Genomic DNA, 16,036 nt, shown 5'->3' on the forward strand with positions numbered 1-16,036 from the left:
ATCCAATATGGAGATAATCAATTTTCCCTTACTGCAAACATTTTTTAATTCAATCAATTTATACATCCGTCTACGAGATTATTATTATTCCGTTATTTATTTCATTGAAATATATATACCTTTATGTATATCGCTTATTTTATAAGTTTTAGTTTGAATTTTTAATAATTAGTAAATAAAAAAACAAATTTTCTACAAAAATAATAAAAGATTCATCACGTGACATTGAACAGCAATCAGAAAAGCGTGACGTCACATCTCGCGAAACATTATGTTGTAACTGTCATTTTCGTATAAATTGACCAGGTTATTTCGACAATTATTGTTAAATTAATAAAGTTCGTTTCTAGTTTCATCTCGATAAGAGACAGTTATAATTTGCCATGGAATCAAAATTTAACAAAGCAAACTGTAGTAGTTTGCCCAAAAATGACACCGTTATGCTTGACAATTTTTTTTTCAATAAACACCTACTTTTGTTTATCGGAAGTCCGCAGTGTTAAAACTTATATGTAAATATTATGTGAAGAACAAACAAAGTCTTATTTAATTAGCAGTTACCAGTCAGAGAGTTGTATTTACCCACTGTGAAATGAAAATAATTTACTGATTTTGAGGTTAGCGAATACAAAGTTTCAATAACTTTAACTTAATCAAGTCATAACATTTTATACGTTATGTTTGGTATATTATTATGGTAGATTTTGCAAAATTCATCCCTTTTACTATACATTTATAAATATATACATCGAGTTTTGTTTAATACTTACATCAAAATAATCTTCACAGAAATATTTAGTGGAATTAGTTGATAAAGTAAGAACATATTGCCTATTTGCCATTTTTAACCACTTTCTTCGTATTGATTGATTGTTTGGAACGTATATGAATAATTTGTCTGGCGTTTTTATCACATTGGGGCACTACACAATATTTATAATACGAGGAATTCATTATTTATTGAAAAATTGAACAATTGACTGTCGTAAACGATCACAACTGTTATGACATAATTAAAGACGCCATGACAGTCTTGGCCTTTTTCGCGGTTAATTCTAATTTCATATCTAAAAACTTGAAATAATATATTTTTGGGGTGAAATAGATGCTAAGCTATAGTTTTAAACTAATTCCCAAATTTTGTCAACTAGTTTATTCAAGGAATTACAACGTTTAAGGCTAAGATAAGGTTGCTAGTAGTAGGGAAATAGTTATTATTTGTTTTTTTTTTTTCATCACGAATATTTTATTTTATATAGACGCACGCATAAAAATAATTAATACATCTTCCAATTTCCTTTTGCCACGTTTACAAACAAAATAGTAGAGTCTATAAAAAACTCACTTATTTTTGTTTGCATTCCCATGTACATTGGCGTCTATTTCCGGCTCCTGCTGGTCTGTATTCGCGAGTGCATTGTTCGATGCAATCGGGGACGGTATTAAATTGCCGCCCTCTTTTCCAACAAACGGATTATCCCCGATCTCACTACCCGCTCCTCCACCCTCGTCGTGGACGTCCATCGACCCCTAGCGTTTTACACACCCATCATTTTCCGAGACGATCGCATCATACATGTCTTTGTTTCTCAAAGGACCAGAGAATCGTCTTCTGGGAATCCACCCCGCATCGTAATCGAACGATTCGATTATCAAACCCTGTAAAATAATTCATGATGAATAATCTATTTTAGTAAATAGATCATCGGTAATTTATTATGTAGGAAAATCATTCTACAATACGTATGCTAATTAAACTTGACTTAGTAATATAGTTTCTAGCTACTCAAAGATCAATTCGGATATTTCTAACATAAAATCGAAAGATCTTAAGAGCGACACTTTTGTATGTGGTAAACAATTTTAGATTATGGCAAAGAAATGTTAGTTTACACTATTCATGGCAAAGACGTAAACGCTGGTGTATATGGTTTGTTCAGACCGCGAAAAAGACGTTACGAAACAATAATAATAATATTTTCGCCTATCAATAAAGTTTTTTTTTTTTTTTTTTATTTAAAAAACGTATTTCTATCTCCCTAATAATCGTTCTAATCTTTCCGATATACTTTATAAGATGTTATCGTTATATTAAATGGATTTTTCGAACTGCCGATAAACATCCTCGAATACAGTAATATTGCTCGCCTCTAAGATAACTTTATACAAAATAATAATTATTATTCCTTTCGGTATTTCTGTAAACTTTGTGCGAGACAAACTAATGACGTCTTTTATGGAATTGTGGCCTTAAGCGTAACTTTCATTATCCACGTAAATACAGTATTGTTTGGTATGTGGATTCATTTGTGTGTTTGTTACCTTTACAAATTAAAAATTAGTTGGGTTATTATTTGAGAAACTGGCTGAAAATTATGTTATTTTTCGCGCGGTAACATATTTTATTAAAATCACCGGTAAATTTGAACAAAGCTCAAATAATAACTTTATTTCTTTAATTTCCTATCCTATTAATCGAATCGAAAGTTAAAAAATTCATCTCTTGGTTGGTGTACGAAACCAACTTGTGCCTCGAGATATTTAATCTTCAAATCGTGTCACAAAAAAGATCTATCCAACTATCAGATCGTGAATTTAGATGCTTAGCTATTCAAAAAGCAAAAAAAACTGCATCGAAAGAAAATAATTATCCGGAAAAAATGATAAATATCGTATTCAAGAAAAGGATAAACAGATACCACAATCAATTTGAAAACAAAACTCAAACGAAACATCAAAACATGAAACATTTTTCCATTTTGCCATACGTACAAGGAATTTTCTAACAATTATCTAATTATTTCAATTAATATGATATCAAATTATAATATATTAATCAAATATTTCACTAAATTAAAAACTAAAACACCCAAAAACAAAAAAACTACTATTATATATCAAGTGCCTTATATTAATTGTGATATTCTAGTCTACGTAGGACAAACATCTCAGTATTTAGAAAATAGATCAAGTGTCCATCAATACGATAAAAAAATAGAACTGCATTAACGAACCATGAAATATCAAAAAAAAAAAAACATAAATTCGATTATAAAGATTCAAAAAATAATCGAAACGGAATCTAATAGACGAAAAAGGGAAAGAAATGCTTCACATTCATTACGACGAAAAAACTATAAATGATCAAAAAGATCTAAATAATTTAAGCTCCATTTTGTAAATTCTAATAAATTTGATATATTTGAAATGTGGTAACCAAGGAAAAATTAAATTTCGATAAAGAAAAATCGAAACGTCAAAATTTACCTTTCTTTTAATATAAAAAACTAATTTTAATTGCATCAATAATAACTTTATCGATATTCAACTACCCCAAAGTGTTTTTTTTTTTTTTTGAATTTTATCTCCGAAAGTACCTACACATAGTGATTTTAATGATTAAGGGTGTTATTATCAAGCGATGACACGTAGTGTGTTATTATGTTTTTCCACAACGTTTACTTTGCCTGATTACGTAATGGGTTGTCGGAGTATGATAACATTGAAAGGAATAAATTAACTAGATAAGATAAAATAATCGATCCTGTACATTCGTGCTAAATACTGTTAATGTGAAATACCCCACATTCGTAGCGTATTATAATTACTAGCATTCCTTAATAGATCATTTTTCAGCAATTTCATAATATATTTTCGTGTTATTTGTCGTTATTTATTGTTATAGCATTAGATTAAAAATTTTCCCGAAAAAACTACGCACTAATAAATACTATCAAAGGGTTGTTTCCATATTGTTTGAGATCTATTACTTTTAGTAGAGTATCTCGCAAGATTTTTTTTTTATTTTTCGATAATATAAAGGACGACATCCTTTCTAACGCAACTCACAACATTTCCCTAAATTTTCTTTGTCATCTATGTACAACATGGGTAATAGCTTTTACATCATTTCTGCGTCAAAGCTATCTTCGAAGGCAACATTAATTCAATTAATAACGTTTAATAAAGCCCCGGCGGAATTGGCCAGAAATTTCGATGCAGAGGATTTTCCAAAAAGTATTTTTAATCGTACGAAAAAAACAAATCGAATAGAAAAGTAGATTTTGCTGTTCAATTCAACGATTTAGAAATCATATTACTAGCGATTTTTCCGCGTTTTTCATGAATTTTTCCAACACGGAGCTCAAGAGATTGCCTTGATAAACGGTACGTGATCGAAAAATTGTGCACGAGCAGAAAATTGAAAAGATATATTTTCCCAGTTAAGGTTGATCGATTGCATAATTTTCGTAAAAAGAGAAATCACGTACGTTCGATAAAAAAAAAATTATTATTAATTAGAATGTAACCAATTTACGAAATATCGTCGTAGATATACATAAAAATACACCTCGTACTAGGCCAAACAATATGAAACGACTGTCTAATATTATATAAATGAGTGTTGGCGAATTGAATTACGATTTTAGTACTGCAAAATACGTAATACATTCGCCATATTACAAAGAACAATTACCAATTTTGGCGAACATACTAAATTAATCGATCACCCGAAATAATTACAAATATAATTTTTTAATAAAAAGCCTACCGGTGACTTGCAGGTTTATGGTTTCAGTCGCTCAAACGATCTTTTGAATGAAAGAAATGAAAAAATAAACAGTTTCAAATTGACTTTAATTAGGTGATACAATATTTTAAGACTTCCGAGAAAACTTCAATATTATTTATTCAATTTTACATTATCGCAATGCATTTCAGTGTCATTAAATTATGAAATATCTTATTTAATCGTCGTATTGGACTCAATTAAATCAATGCACTTCACTTTTATGTCAAGATAATCCAAAAATGTGCGATTTTGAAAAGTATCTAACTATATTTTTATAAAATAATATTTTAACCGGAATCAACTGTCTTTTAACCCCTTTTCCAGTCCATCCAAGAAGGTAACAAAAAAATGGATATTAATAAAAGTGCGTAGTTTTCAAACTGACCCACGTACACGTTATTTATTTTCGATTATATTTAGTATATGTTATAGTACAGGAGCTGATTGCTTACAAGAAAATTTGTTTATCTCAGCTCTCGGTTGGGTGCAAATGAGATGCTTTGAATTTGGAAACAAGCTTATTTGTAAGCCCCAATTTTTGTATTATATATTGGAATCACGTAAATCCTTTGATATATAAAATTAAATGAATTGAGAAAGAATGTTTGGATTTCTTTTTTGTATTGGGTAAAGCGAACATTGTCTTTATATTTTTCATGGAATTCGTTCTCTGGAATCATCGTTTTCTCAATAATAGGAGAACGGTTTGATAAGATTCCATCTCACGCTATAATATTATTCGGAAATATATCAATTTCGCCGGTTACACGCCAAGTTTTCAACATTTTCTTAGTTTTTTATAAAAGTTTTTTGTTTCGATGCGACTAAATTGCTATTTAACATTTCTTCAAAGAGTTTGGAAAAATTGTAATCAATATAAACAGCGTTTTAAGATTAATTAAGATTGTACCGATCTTTATATCTAAAATGCTTCTTCAATCAAAGCTCGTGTGTAATTTTTTTTATTTTTCCTCCTAGAGAATTCCACTGTTTTATATATTTATTATGTAAATTATTTATTATTGTTAATTACAAGTTATTTGTTCACACAGTTTTAAGCCTCCTTGAAAATATTTCAGGATTCAACAACGTATCTATTCAATTCAACAGCTGCTTCATTTGATACAATTGACGATAAACGAAATTGATTGGTAGATATATTTTTGATTAATCAATAGCCACATCTTAAATGTTGTTTTCTTTTGCATTAAATAAAATAATGAAGTACATAATTATAGAAAACTGTCCTTTGACCTATGTCCTTTGATTGATTTGGCACACGATATTTTCTATCTTTCCAAATATCAAATAGCATAATTTTTATAATTCACGAAGCAATGAAACCAATTAATATCAATTTAATATACCACGTCTATTAAGTCTTGCTAAATGGAATCGTACTATTTGAAATTGGAAAAGTACGACACAACGTTTAGTATTATTAGTACGAATAACATACAACAACAATAGATTAAATTGTTTATATTTCTACATAGTAAGGACGTTTCATTTTTTAATATAAATAATTGCGTTTCCAAGTATTCTTACCAAATATTTTTTACTTGTTAATTTATTAAATAAATTAATACAGCAGCTCGATTTTCTGCTGGACACTTTTAGATTAAGAATTACCCTAGACTAAGACACCTAGATTAAATGGTATCGTACTTTTCAGATTGCCAGTTCTTTTTTGATTGTTATTACGACAAGATGCAAATACCAAAATGCGTGTGTTGAATCCCTCGGTTTAGTTTCATAGCTCCGCAGTGCATATGACTATGAAGTGGCTTTAAAATCCACTTGAAACTATAGATGATTCGTTGAAATCGACACCCGAAAACTAATATACGATGTGATTCAATATTTATATAATATAAGAGATGACGTTAGCTTGGCAAATTACCTGTGCGAAACACTAACTCTATTTTCTCGATGAGGCCTGTTTCAAAATACGTGGAAATAACGATAACTCACCTGATTTTCGATAAAAACCGAGCGGTTCACTAAGAAAAAAAAAAAACGCGCGCGTTCAAATAATTTTCGCGAGCTACAGGAAAGCTGGACTCTAACCGAATGTCGACGAATTCTGGTTGAAAAGCTATAGGCCACATGTTGCGAGCGGCTTATTCGCGATAAGAGATGCGCATTTCAAGTTACAAGGGTTAATTAAGCGACCACACTGTGAACCGTATAGGTGGTCGCACATATGTACACTCATATTTTCAAAGCGATTCGTGTAAGAAAAGCTAAAATCAATCGATACTAAAAACTAAAATGTTATTTTTTTGATTGGCTGATTAGATTCGGGAAAATTAAGCTTTCGTTTGTTTGTTTTTATTTAATATTATCTTTTGATTTACGAAAATAAGCAAGAAATTGACACACAGTTATAATAATTTGAAATCGATCAAAAATCCAACCACTTTCTTCTTTCGCATTCTTCAATCATCCAGATAATTCTTTGTTTTAGATGTTTTTCGAATTGAATTTTTGACAAATTAATCTCGAAATCCGCACCTTCGGGCATGGCGTGTTGTCCACCATTAATGATGAATAAATACATAAATACGGTGTGCGCCAATTCCCATTCGGTACTAAACGTAATTTCTTGCAATAGTTTCTCGTAAGAAAATTGAAGATCGCATTTAAGAAGTTTCAAAGTTTCCACAAAATGTCGATGGTAATATTCGAGCAATTCATCGAGATTATTCCTGAGTACTTTTTCTTGTACGCTGCTGAATAAAAAGAAAAATAAATCGGCAGCCGGCGAATCGTAACTGTACATTTGAAAATCGACAAATTTGCAATCTACTACATCTTCCCCGTTTAACTTGAGCATAATATTATTAACCCACAAGTCTCGGTGACCTATTGTCGCGAACGGTTCTCTAATATCGTCGCACAATTTCGAAAATTTTTTCACCGACATTTCCATTTTGGGTATTAGACGACTACAATTTTCGGATTCGCTCATTAGCGCGTAAATATTTTCCATCGATCCTTTCAAAGGCGAAAACGGTTTTAAAGGATAATTGAATGCCATGTGGGCTTTTATTTTCTTATCGAACGTTTCGGGATCGACGAATTTCAACGCTATCGGTACCGCGTGAAATTCGGCCAATTTTTTTAAAATCAACTTAGATGCGGACAGATCGAAACCAATACGACGATCGACGTTACCATAACCTACAAAATTATTATGAAAATTAGCTCAAAGAATAAAAACGTTTCGACGACACCATACCTTTCGCTTTCAAATTTTCCAATACCAATACAGCATCGTCGTCAATAATATTAGAATCTATTCGTAAATTGTTTCTAGCGCAATAAAATTTCGGAAACGAATCAATGACGTTTTCGTATCCTTGTTTACTTTGAAACTTTTGCAGAGTCGGTATGATGATTTCATAAAATTTCGTTTCTAGCATAAAGGATACTTGCACGTTGAATACTATTTTAGCAAAATGATTTCTTGGGATAAGTTTAGCGACGAGATGTATTTGTTCGTACGTTCCGTCTTCGGCTTCAATAGAAACATCCACTTTTAACATTTCACTTCCATAATTTTCCCCCGGAAATGTTAGTGGGGACACTTTCGAATTCAATATTTTTTTACCTTCGCCTATATGCGCGTTTAAAAGTTGTTCTAGTTGTACTATTTCAACCGTCATTTTGTTTATTATATGTGTAGATGCGTTACTTTTCGACTGGGAATTTTTAATAATAAATCACAATTATGATCTATATATGTGTAGGTACAAGTCACGTCTCGAAATTAAGCGTCCATAAACATAAAATTAATAAATTCTAATGTATCGGCTTATTTACTAACGTATAAAACATAAAAAAAAAATCACGTATTTTCTATTTTACATCCATACGTATGGTGGAATTATCTCGCAGTAAGTAAAATTTGGAATTTAGACTTTTTTTTTGTCCTTTGTATGTTTTTCTAGTTTCTCTCTCGTTTGTCTTTATAAAGCGGCTAAAAAATAAATAACTTTTCTACATTTGATATGCTTTAATCTTTTTTAGAAGTGCGTTATTCACTTTGATCTCATAATGAGATACAAAAAATATTTTTTTTTTCATACGAGGCATATTTTTTAAGTAAATTAAAAAAAGAAGTGCAAAGATATCGCGATAATTTTATTTTTACGTGAAAGCCTGTACCTTAATCTACTTTTCTACATAATTTCCGTGAAAATTGAAGCCTCCTCATTAAATTCTGCCGCCTGACTTCTTGTTAACCACTGTATCACAACTGACTTGACTTCGTTATCGTCTTGAAGACGCTGACCGCCCAGGTGTTTCTTCGAGTGCAGGAAAAGATCAGGCCAGATCTAGAGTTTCCCATTGAAAAAGATTTGATGAGATCTTTGGTCCGATTATTGGTCTTCTGTTCTGGATTGCACGACGCAGATTGTCTCGTTACGAGGCCGAAACTCCATTAGCAATACTCCTTTTCTGTCCCAAAAAAGTGTGCACTGTCCGGGTGGAAATCGTTTGCTTAAACTGCACTTTTTTGGGTGATGATCACTCATAATGTTTTGTCCGTAAACTTGACAGATCTCACGATGAAGAATCAGACTGTAATGGTGTCGGTGCGTAAACAAGAGATGTAGGTGCGGAACGCCGACTTTGGGATTGCGGCGGCGGAATCGCAAAACGGTACTTACTTAAAAAATATGCCTCGTAGAAAATACAATACATCGTCTTTACATTAAACGATACATTGATTTAAATACCATATCCAATTATTAAATTTAATTTTTAAAAATGAAGCCAGCCCCTTTTTTCACATTCCTCGCATATCCACCATATCCTTTCTTTGGTGGTGTCTGGAATCGGTATTTCCGTCAATTGTAAATCTTTGTTTTTATCGTTAGGTAAAGGATAACCGCCTTTTGGACTATTTATTATCATGGCGTACATAAAAATAGTATGAGCTAGTTCCCATTCGGTGATCGACGATATTTCTTCCAATAAATTCTCGTAAGTAAATTTCAAATCGCAATTAAGACTTTCTAAAGTTTTTTGAAATTGAAATAAATAGTATTTTATCAAATTATTCAAATTATTTTTCAAAACGTCCATTCGAACGCTCGTAAATAGAAAGAAGAATAAATCCGCGGCTGGAGAATCGTAATTACAAATTTGAAAATCGAGAAACTTGCAATCGACTGGACGATTGTCGCAATCGAACTTGACCATGATATTATTAATCCAAAAATCTTGATGACTTAATGTGGTAAACGGTTCCCTTAAATTTGTTCGCGGAGTACGATATTTCGAAGCCGATTTCCGCATTTTAGGTACCAGATATTTACATTTATGCGATTCTCTCATTATCATGTAGATAAGTTGCATAAATTGGTCGATTGGAGGACGTGGCGGTGGTGGAAACGAGACTAGCGTATACGCCTTAATATTATTTTCGAACGATTTCGGATCTTTTCGTTTTAACGCTATCGGTACTGCGTGGAATTGAGCCAAATATTTCAAAATTAATTTTGCGGTCGGAAGATCGAATCCCGCGTTTCTGCAAACGTTTTTGTAACCTGAATTAAAAAAAAAACAAACTAATGAATAAAATGAAAAAAATTAAATATGTATTTAAATTTGTACCTTTTACTTTTAAATTTTCCAATATCAGTACAGCGTCGGCATCGACAATATCGCATTCATTTCGCAAGTTATTTCTAGCGCAGTAAAATTGTGGAAAACAATCGATAACCGTTTCAAGTCCTTCGTTTCTTTGGAAAGCTTGCAGTGTCGGTATAACGCTATCATAAAATCCTTTTTCGATTTTAAAGGAAACGGCCGCATTCATAATAACCGTTCTCGCGAATTCACTTTCGGGAATAAGTTTAACGACGACATTTAATTTTTCTACCTTCTTAACTTCCTCTTTTATAATAACTTCCACTTCCAGAATTTCGCTACCGAAATTTTCTCCCGGTGCTGTGAGTCGGTTGATTTTCGTGTCCAATATCGCTTTGCCATTTCCCAAATACGAAATTAACAATTCGTTCAGTTTTTCTATTTTAGGTACCGACATTTTGTATTTGTTAATATACACGATTTCCGACACAAACTAATGCGTTATTAGGCGCTTCAATATGGATATCGTTAGGTCAAGGTCGCGCTTTGAATTTTATACAATGTTACACAATATTCTAATTAAATATCCAAATGAAACAGCATTTGCGGCGACGTCGAATAATTTTGTTGCAATACAATATACCGGGCTGACAATCTTTTGTTTGTTTGTCGCCTCTAAAGATTATATACTCGATATATTTGCCGCTGTGTATAAAAAATTCGACATCTCTCGGACTGGCTATGTACCAAGAAAAAAGATGTTTTCATCTAAGGTTCGTATCCATGCTAATTTCGCGCGCGGGAAATTTAAAAATAACTCGAGCAATTTTAAGTTGTCGCATCAAATTGTGAATGAAACAAAATCTATTTATTAGTTTCGTATAATTTGTATAATTAATAGACATAATGAGTTTTAGTGCAATCGATTCTTATCTAAAAGTGAACAAAATATTACAATTTAAAAATTGAGCCAACCTCTTCGTTCACATTCCTCGCATATCCACCTTATTCTATCTTTGGTAGTTTGTTCAATGACGATTGGTAAATCTGAGGCACTTTCCTTATCTTTGGGCATTGGAAAACCGCCTTTCGGACCATTTATTATTACCATATACATAAAAGCGGTATGGGAAAGTTCCCATTTCGAACTAAAAGACATTTCTTCTAATAATTTTCCGTAAGAGAAATTAAGATCGCAATTTAGAGATTTCAGAGTATCTTGAAAATGTTGGTGATAGTATTTCAATAAGTTTTCCAAGTTTTCTTTCAAAACGTCCATTTGAATGCTCGAGAATAAGAAGAAAAATAAATCTGCCGCGGGGGAATCGTAAGTATAAACTTGAAAATCGAGAAATTTGCAAGCTACAGGTTGCGATCTATTATTGTATTTAATCATAATATTATTAACCCACAAATCCTTATGACTTAATGTAACGAAAGGTTCTCTAAATTCATCGCAAGCCTTGCCGAATTTCTCCGCGGACTTTTCCATTTTTTGTACGAGATGTTTACATGAATCGGATTCTCGTAAAATATTAAATATAATTTGCAATATGTGTTCGACTGGTGGACGTTGTGCGGGAGGATGCATACATGCCATAAAAGCCTTCACTCTCTTTTCGAATATTTCAGGATTTTTTTGTTTCAACGCTATCGGAACAGCATGGAATTGCGCTAAATGTTTTAAAATTAATTTCGCTGTCGGGAGATCGAATCCGGTGTTTCGTTGCACATTTTCGTAACCTTGAACAAAAAGATATTTTTATAATAAAAAAAAAGAACTAAAAGAACCAAATATATAATATAATTTACCCATTATCGTTTATTATGTATTACGATTGTTATTCATATCTGAATAAATTAAAATTTAATTGCAAATAGACTGAGTTACTTAATTGTTGTTATTTTTGAATAATTGCATATAATAATAAGATTCTACGGTAAAATTTATATTCATTTTATTGAATATATCCTTGATATATTTAAGGCGTAGATAAATATATTAAATGTCACATGAAAATAAGATTTTTTGCATTAAGAATCCCGAAAGACTATAAAACCAATAAAATACCTCGATATTTTAGCTAAATAAATAAAATATCGATTTTTCATTGACCTATTTTAGTGTATCAGTTTCATTATATCAAAAATAAATTAAAAATCTAATCTAAAAACCTCATATGTTCACTTTAAAACAATTAGTATTAATTTTATTAGAAGAAATTACCTTTTACTTTTAAATTTTCCAAAATGATAACGGCGTTTTCATCGACAACATCCGATCCCTCTTTAAGATTATTTCTAGCGCCATAAAAATTGGGGAAGAAATCAACAACATCGACAATTCCTTGGTTACGTTGAAACTGTTGTAGTGTCGGAACAACAGTATTATAAAATTCTTTTTCCATATTAAAAGAGACTTGTACATTAAAAATTACTCGCGCAAATTCATTTTCAGGTATAAGTTTTGCTACAACACTCAAATCGTCTTCTATACCTTCTTTGTTTTTAAGTCGAAGGTCAACTTTTAACATTTCACTTCCAAAGTTTTCGCCAGGTGCCGTTAATCTACTAATTTTCGTATCTATTATCTTCTTGTTTACGTCCAAGTATTTGAGAATAAGCTCTTCCAACTTTTCAATTTTAGGTGACTCCATATTTTTTTCTTCTTCTTATAAGCTACAAATCAACAAATACATGTCACTAATTCATCAATCTTCGAACGTTTAACTATGCATCTCACTTCACGAATGGTTATATCTACTAATTGTATCCGTTCAAGGTTGATCAGAAATTGTTGATATTAAGTTGATTCGTATTAAATTACGTAACAAAAACGAGTGGAGTTATAAAATAATATTGAATAATAACAATTAAAAAAAATATTAAAGCCCTAATTCATCACAAATCATGTTATCACTTAAGATTAAAAACATTTGTTACTTCCATGTACCTGAATAAGCTTAATTTAATAATACCATAATCTTTCAGATGAGTACTAGATATTAACGAGTTAATTTCAAGTTTTTTTTCTATTATTAAAAAACTACCAAAACCGCTCACTAATATTTTTTGTCTTTTTATGTATCAACTTTCTATTAATTATAGAACCTATTTGTCGTACTCTAATTGTGTGTTGCCTAATCACTAGGAACTGTAACATAGTAAAAGCTGAATCTATAAATCCAGTGAAATAAAATGGAAAAAAGATTCCTCGTTTTATAATATGCTATCATTTTCTATTTATTGGTCATGGATAAATGTACGGAAATGGTGCGATAACGACAGATCGAGTCGGGGCGTCACCTACATTGCATTCTGATAATAACGAAATCAGCACAACAGTCACCTGTAAACGTATTGAAAAAAATGTGACTACGAAGTGAAATCGTTTAATTTCAATTACAAATTCTTACCTCTATTTACCTTTTAACACTATTTTTCGATATTCAATTTCTGTCTGATTTCGTATCGTATGTGAGTAAATATAAAAGTTATTTAACTACTATTTTCTAAGTATACTATATATACTTTAATGTATTTCACGACTGTGTGGATATTATTCGGATTTCTATTATCTATTTGCTTGTATTTGTAATTTTTTTTCATTTGGCAAGAAATTAACTTGACAAAATTTAAAAAAAAAACCAATATAATTAATAAAAATTGACGATTTTATTCAAATTATAATGAATCTGGAGAATGATAAAATATTTGGTTATGTTATCTCCCAAAAAATCTTGCATATCAGCTTAATCCAATGATATTATAAATCGTAACAAATTTAGCAATGACTTGAATATTTAGGAAAATCTACTGTTTCAAAACTCTCGATTTTTGAAGCAAAACTTCTCGAACGTGATTTACCAGTTTCTATATTAAAAAAAACTCGATCTTCATTAGATACAGATGCAATGAAAATGACCAAAATGAATAAATCAAACTTATCGTCTCGAAAAACAAATACCATCAAGTTTCTTGGATGTTGAAGGTACTTTAAACAGTTTATGCTTTTATTCAAGTTTGTATGTAAATAGTGGATTCCAAGGACGTTTTGTAAAATTCGTTGCTATGTATTTTCTAGGTTATCTATAATGAATCAGAGATGAAAGGTCAAATATAAACATAAACTTGAATACTAGCAATAATCTACATACTATCGTTAATTTATCTATAATTAACTGTCTACTATTTTTATTATAAACCTTATCTTTGTTGAATAAAAAGTTTAAGTAGTCAATCAACACTCGGTATTTCAACCGCAATGTCAGAGAAATGTGAAATGGAATTTGATGCGGAAATACAGAAATTTGCCCAAGAAAATCTCAACGAAACTAAAGAAAACAGAGAAAATGGTATGAAAGAAATTACCAGATGGTTAATAGAAGAAAAACCTAATTTGAATGCACGTTTAGAACCCCGGTAAGTGTTTCCAAAAATATATTTTATTGTGTTTCATAATACTGAAAAGTAAGGTTACAATTATCTTTATTTCTATGTTTAAGCTAAATGTATACATGTTTGTTCAGAATTATAAACGGTATTTTCATTCCAAATGTTTTGATTTTGGTAGAATATTTTATCGGCATCGAGATTTTTTTCTTTTTCGTCTTAATAGAGTATAAGAAAAGTAGAAATAAAGCTTAATTTAATTAGAAAAAAAACTACAATAAGTAATTTCAACTTTTATATTGAATTATAAAAATTATTTCACCATTGTGTATAACCATACAATATGTAATACTCCTTGCCTACTACCTCACCATGATGTAAAGACTACATTTAATTAATAATAATAATAATTAATTTTTCATAGTTAAGTATCACAGTCTTAAGCTCAACGCTCAAGATTCAAATTCCCGCATTGAATTGATTGGCCAGAAGAACAATATGGCCGATAGTGGGAAAGGCCTCTTATTGGCTGTGGCTATTCGGCTGCGCAACAACACACCTTGTAGTATTTACATCATGTCAATATCCAAAACAATATAATTAGTGATGTGTTTAATACGAAATATAACATATTTTCATCTTGTAAATAACAATTTTCGATATTTTCCAGTTACATCATACCGTTTCTAAGGTTATCTAAATTCAACATAGAAGATGCAAAAGTTAGGTTGATAAACTATTATAATTTACGAAGAGACAATGCCATTTGGTTTACGAATCGAGATCCAAAACTACCCGAACTAGAAGAAATAATTAAATTGGGAGTATTCGTTCCGTTAAAGCAGTTGTATAAGAATCAAATGGTTGTTATTATAAGAACGGCCGCTCACAATCCCAAAATCCACTCCCAAGAGACCATATTTAAAGTTGATCACATGATTTTGGACGTAGCCGCTTTATTCGAATTTGAAATTGCGCAGATTTTTGGATTAATATCTGTATTTGATATGAACGGAGTGACTTTTTGGCACGCGAAAGCTCTTACTCCGAACATCGTTAAAAGAGCCGTAGCCGCGTGGCAGCATTATCATATCGCTTCAAAAAGTTACGAATTTATAAATTCGCCCGGATATTTGAATGTCATTCTGAATATATTCAAATCTTTTATGACCGATAGTATGAAGAAAAGTACTAAAGTGCATAGCAACGGTTTGAAAAGTTTACATACGTTCGTCGATAAAGAAATTTTGCCAGAAGAATATGGCGGCAGCGCGGGAAAATTGGAGGATTTGATAAATTTTTGGCACGATAAAGTATTAAGTAAAAGGGATTGGTTTTTAGAGGATAATAAATATAGAAGTGATTGAGTTTTCTTGTTTTTCTTTTTCCGCAATTTTAGCTTCATCATTTTCCCACTCAGCGAAATAATTGGGCTGCCAACTGTCATATTTATATAGCAATAATTAA

General features: G+C 31.0%; 4 protein-coding genes across 9 annotated transcripts in view; 1 reads left to right on the forward strand and 3 right to left on the reverse strand.

The window, feature by feature from the left end:
• LOC130450076 (adenylyl cyclase 78C) overlaps nucleotides 1-6,706 on the reverse strand; it is a 28,991-nt gene extending 22,285 nt beyond the window's left edge. Inside the window, exons 1-2 of one of the 2 annotated variants that reach the window (XM_056788252.1) lie at nucleotides 6,548-6,706; nucleotides 1,346-1,659 (exon numbers count right to left, since the gene is read on the reverse strand). In XM_056788252.1, coding sequence (XP_056644230.1) covers nucleotides 1,346-1,524 — 179 coding nt within the window. In that variant the 5' untranslated portion in view covers nucleotides 1,525-1,659; nucleotides 6,548-6,706. Of the gene's footprint in view, nucleotides 1-770; nucleotides 1,660-6,547 lie in introns of both variants that reach the window. The other variant, XM_056788253.1, reaches the window with a different exon arrangement.
• Nucleotides 6,707-6,891: 185 nt separating this feature from the next.
• Nucleotides 6,892-13,123, reverse strand: LOC130450391 (uncharacterized). Its single transcript, XM_056788765.1, has 5 exons — nucleotides 12,405-13,123; nucleotides 11,149-11,920; nucleotides 10,209-10,515; nucleotides 7,818-8,280; nucleotides 6,892-7,759 (listed from the first exon to the last, which is right to left on the reverse strand). The coding sequence occupies exons 1-5, from the start codon at nucleotides 12,832-12,834 to the stop codon at nucleotides 6,981-6,983; spliced, it is 2,751 nt and encodes a 916-aa protein (XP_056644743.1). The 5' UTR covers nucleotides 12,835-13,123; the 3' UTR covers nucleotides 6,892-6,980.
• LOC130450088 (retinol-binding protein pinta-like) lies at nucleotides 8,356-15,937 on the forward strand. Of its 4 annotated transcripts, XM_056788283.1 has the most exons (4): nucleotides 8,356-8,475; nucleotides 9,463-9,568; nucleotides 14,405-14,599; nucleotides 15,240-15,937. In XM_056788283.1, exons 3-4 carry the CDS (start codon nucleotides 14,442-14,444, stop codon nucleotides 15,934-15,936), a joined length of 855 nt encoding a protein of 284 aa, XP_056644261.1. In that variant the 5' UTR covers nucleotides 8,356-8,475; nucleotides 9,463-9,568; nucleotides 14,405-14,441; the 3' UTR covers nucleotide 15,937. The 4 variants fall into 4 exon arrangements, with proteins under 4 accessions (XP_056644261.1, XP_056644263.1, XP_056644262.1 ...); XM_056788285.1 differs by lacking the exon at nucleotides 8,356-8,475 and having other exon boundaries at nucleotides 9,452-9,568; XM_056788284.1 differs by lacking the exons at nucleotides 8,356-8,475; nucleotides 9,463-9,568 and adding an exon at nucleotides 13,526-13,654.
• On the reverse strand, nucleotides 8,575-11,132 carry LOC130450083 (uncharacterized). Of its 2 annotated transcripts, none has more exons than XM_056788278.1 (2): nucleotides 10,202-11,131; nucleotides 8,575-10,134 (listed from the first exon to the last, which is right to left on the reverse strand). In XM_056788278.1, the coding sequence occupies exons 1-2, from the start codon at nucleotides 10,632-10,634 to the stop codon at nucleotides 9,347-9,349; spliced, it is 1,221 nt and encodes a 406-aa protein (XP_056644256.1). In that variant the 5' UTR covers nucleotides 10,635-11,131; the 3' UTR covers nucleotides 8,575-9,346. The 2 variants fall into 2 exon arrangements, with proteins under 2 accessions (XP_056644256.1, XP_056644255.1); XM_056788277.1 differs by having other exon boundaries at nucleotides 8,581-10,155; nucleotides 10,202-11,132.
• Nucleotides 15,938-16,036: the final 99 nt, after the last annotated feature.

Source organism: Diorhabda sublineata, chromosome 11 (assembly GCF_026230105.1).
Source record: "Diorhabda sublineata isolate icDioSubl1.1 chromosome 11, icDioSubl1.1, whole genome shotgun sequence".
In the NCBI taxonomy this organism is placed as follows: domain Eukaryota; kingdom Metazoa; phylum Arthropoda; class Insecta; order Coleoptera; family Chrysomelidae; genus Diorhabda; species Diorhabda sublineata.